At 40.9% G+C, this 3,656-nt stretch overlaps 1 protein-coding gene across 5 annotated transcripts in view; it reads right to left on the bottom strand.

Moving 5' to 3' along the window:
* Setx (senataxin) overlaps nt 1–3,656 on the bottom strand; it is a 57,821-nt gene that overhangs the window by 48,930 nt on the left and 5,235 nt on the right. For all 5 annotated transcript variants that reach the window (XM_021156936.2, XM_021156942.1, XM_021156939.2 and 2 more), the window contains one exon: nt 2,715–2,925. In XM_021156936.2, coding sequence (XP_021012595.1) covers nt 2,715–2,925 — 211 coding nt within the window. The remainder of the gene's footprint in view (nt 1–2,714; nt 2,926–3,656) is intronic.

The following is a 3,656-nucleotide window of genomic DNA, read 5'->3' as shown; positions in this document are numbered from 1 at the left end:
TAAAAAGGAGATAACCTTTGCTAGTCAGAGTTCCTGCAGAGTAAGCATCTTTAAACTCATAGTAAATATTAAGTCTGCGACTCTTCTGCATTAATTCTATAGCATGAGGGCTATAATTCTATCACCTAAAAGTTGGGGAACTTCTATAGTTTTCCGGTGCTACCAAGATCCATACTCTAACCTTCTTCTTTTTCTTCTTCTTCTTTTTTTTTTTTTTTTTTTTTTTTTTTTTTTTTTTTCGAGACAGGGTTTCTCTGTATCGCCCTGGCTGTCCTGGAACTCACTCTTTAGACCAGGCTGGCATTGAACTCAGAAATCTGCATGCCTGGGCGGGATTAAAGGCATGAGCTACCACGCCCGGCTTGGAGGATGATTTATGACTCGATCAGCCTACTGGGAACTGCTGCAATACTTTTTTATAAGCTTATATACGCTTTTATGGATTTTTAAATTTTTAAAATATCTTTACGTATATGAATATTTTGCCTGCACACATGTTTGTGCACCAAAAAGATCTGTGCCCACAGAGATCAGAACAGGGTGGGCTGTCAGATCCCCTGAGTCTGGAGTTACCTTGAGCTGCCATGTAGAACCTGGAAACTGAATAGGTCTTCTACAAGAGCAGGAAGTGCACTTAACTGCGGGGCTATCTCTCCAGCCCTGGCATTCATTTATGGATACATTTTTTTTTTAAATAAATGTTTAAAGGGCATAAGGAATGGCTCAGGTGTTAAAAGCACTAACTACTCTTCCAGAAGACCTGGAATTTGACTCCAAGCACCTGCATGGTGGCTCACAACGATCTTTAATTTAACTCCAGTTCCAAAGGGTCAAACATCTTCCAAACTCTTTGGGTACTTGCATATATGAAGTGGACAGACAGACATGCAGACAAAATATTCATACACATAAAAAATATTAAGTGAAAATGTTTAAAAGATCTTCAGTTTAAAAACCAAGTTACTTGGAATATAGTAATGTATCTAATCAAAAAGAAGTACTTGGTGACACAAGCCTATATAATCCCAACGTCCCAGAGGGAGGTGAATCTCTATAGAGATCAAGGCCAGCATGATTTACATGGTCAGTACCAGTGTAGCCAGGGCTACAAGGAGAGACCCTGTTTCAAAAGGACTTTAATAATTAAAGGAAAATAAAAACTGCATAAAGTGTGTATTTTATAGTGCAACTATGCATTCTCAAGACACACAGCAAAAGAAAGGGTATAGATGGGTCGGGTGGCATGAGCCTGTAAATCCCATATCCTGGGGAGGCTGAAGTGAAAGGATCTCAAATTCAAAGCCTGCCCAGGCTACAGAGTGAATTCAAGGCCAGCCTGGCAACTTAGTGACATGCTGTCTCAAAATAATACTAAGAAGGCTAGAGAGGGGCTGGAGAGATGGCTTAGCCATTAAGATCACTGGCTGCTCTTCCAGAGGTCCTGATTTCAATTCCCAGCAGCCACATGGTGGCTCACAACCATCTGTAATGGGATCCGATGCCCTCTTCTGGAGTGTCTGAAGACAGCTACAGTGCACTCACATATAATAAAATAAATAAAAGGCAGCTAGGGATATAGCGTGCTTGCCTAAGGTGTGCACAATTCTTGGTTCAATCCCCAGTACCCCACCAAAACAAACACCCATGTGTGTGCAGAGAGACTATTTTGGATTAAGAAAAAAAATGTAACCAACTCAATGTGTTGTTATTAGTCACGGCCACATAGCACATGTGTAACTACTGAGCACACTGTATGTCCTAATGTGTGTGTTCTTTACACCTGGTATAGATGTTGGCCCACACTTCTTCCAACTCAGGAGGCTAAGCTAGGACTTTGATTTCGAGGCCAGCCTGGATGGACAGAGAGTCATAGTAAGAAATGCAATTACAGCAAAACCTGCTTACTGTAGAATGGGTATACCATGCTCACTCCAATTTGTCTGAAAACAAAGTATTAAGTCATTTTTTTTTGTAAAGAATTATTTATTTTATTTATGAGTACACTGTCACTGTCTTCAGACACACCAGATGAGGGCATTAGATCCCATTTACAGATGGTTGTGAGCTACCATGTGGTTGCTGGAAATTGAACTCAGGACCTCTGGAAGAGCAGCCATTACTCCTAACCCCTGAACCATCTCTCCAGTTCCCACAAAATATTGAGTATCCTAACTATATATTAAAGTCAAATGATTTTCATCTCAGATAAATTTAAAAAAAATTTTTTTGTACCAAAGACCTCACACATATACCAAGCTAATTAAGTACTCTGCCATTAAGCTATACTCAGACTATTTTTTACATGTATTATTTTATGTGTTTGTGTGTGTGTGTACCAGTATATACCCAAGTACATATGTATGTATATCACATGACTGTGATATATGCCCATATAAGCCACAAGAGGGCATTAAATCTCCTGGAGCTGTAGTTATGAGATATGTGGTTGGTGATCAAACCCAGGTCTTCTGCAAAAGTAGTAGGTGTCTTAACCACCAGGCCTTGTCTCCAGGCCCAACAGACCCCCAATTACGTTTAAATTTTTTATGTGTAAAAGTTTTTGTATGTATAAATTTGTGCACCAGGTGTGTACCACCATGTAGGTGCTGGAAACTGAACCCAGATCCTCTGGAAGAGCTGTCACGCTCTTAAATGTTATAGCGTTTCTTCAGTCCCAACTCCAACTCTTAAACTTATACACCCAAGATACTCACTAACACGCTTATGCAGAAGTAAGTAAGGGTACTTCAGTATTTCAAAAAGAGGAACTCGAAGCTTATTTTCAAAATCTTGGCCACTACAGTCGAACAGCTGTTCTTCTCCATTGTTGTCTACTATATATAAATCATCATCAGCTTCAGCTTCTGCCTTCATGGACTTCTCAAAGTGACTCACGAGGCGTAAGGTTTCTAGCTCCCACAAAACCTGCAGAAGGATGAAAACAGGCAATATTTTTTATCCTAACAAAATACGCTATGTGTGAATCTTTCCTATGGAAAACTGCCTGGAGGTGCTGGCGCATACCTTTACTCCCAGCACTCAGGAAGCAGAGGCAGGAGGATCTCTGTGAGTTCAAGGGAAGCCTGGTCTACACAGTGAGTTCCAGAATAGCCAGGGCTACACAGAGAAACCCTGTCTTAAAGAAAAGAAATGAGAAGCTTAAAGTAGCACCCATCACACAGACATAACTTGGAACTAAAGGTTAGCAAGTCAGTGAGTGCTGCGGTCTCACCCAATGTTTGAATTCCCAATGCAGGTAAAAGTTGTTTACATGATTGCAGTCGAAAAAATACTACATGTATCTGAATTTAGTTTGAAGAAGCAAAAATGGTTTAAGAGGTGTGATGTAGCTCAGTAGATAGGTACACACTCACCTAGCCAGCATGAAACTCATGTTCCATGCCTAGCATAGATAGACTTGAGTGTGATGATACATACCTGAAACCCAAACACTGGAGAGGCAGAGGCAAAAGGACCAGAAGAACTCAAGATCATCACCAGCTCTATAGAGAATTTGAAGGCAGTGTGAGCTAAACACCCTATCTCAAACAAAAAAGATTTCTCAGCCGGGCGTGGTGGCGCACGCCTTTAATCCCAGCACTCGGGAGGCAGAGGCAGGTGGATTTCTGAGTTCAAGGCCAGCCTGGTCTACAAAG

The sequence above is a fragment of the Mus caroli genome, chromosome 2 (genome assembly GCF_900094665.2).
Source record: "Mus caroli chromosome 2, CAROLI_EIJ_v1.1, whole genome shotgun sequence".
Lineage (NCBI taxonomy): Eukaryota > Metazoa > Chordata > Mammalia > Rodentia > Muridae > Mus > Mus caroli.
Note: the sequence above shows the minus strand (reverse complement) of the source record. Positions and strands in the feature narration are given on the sequence as shown.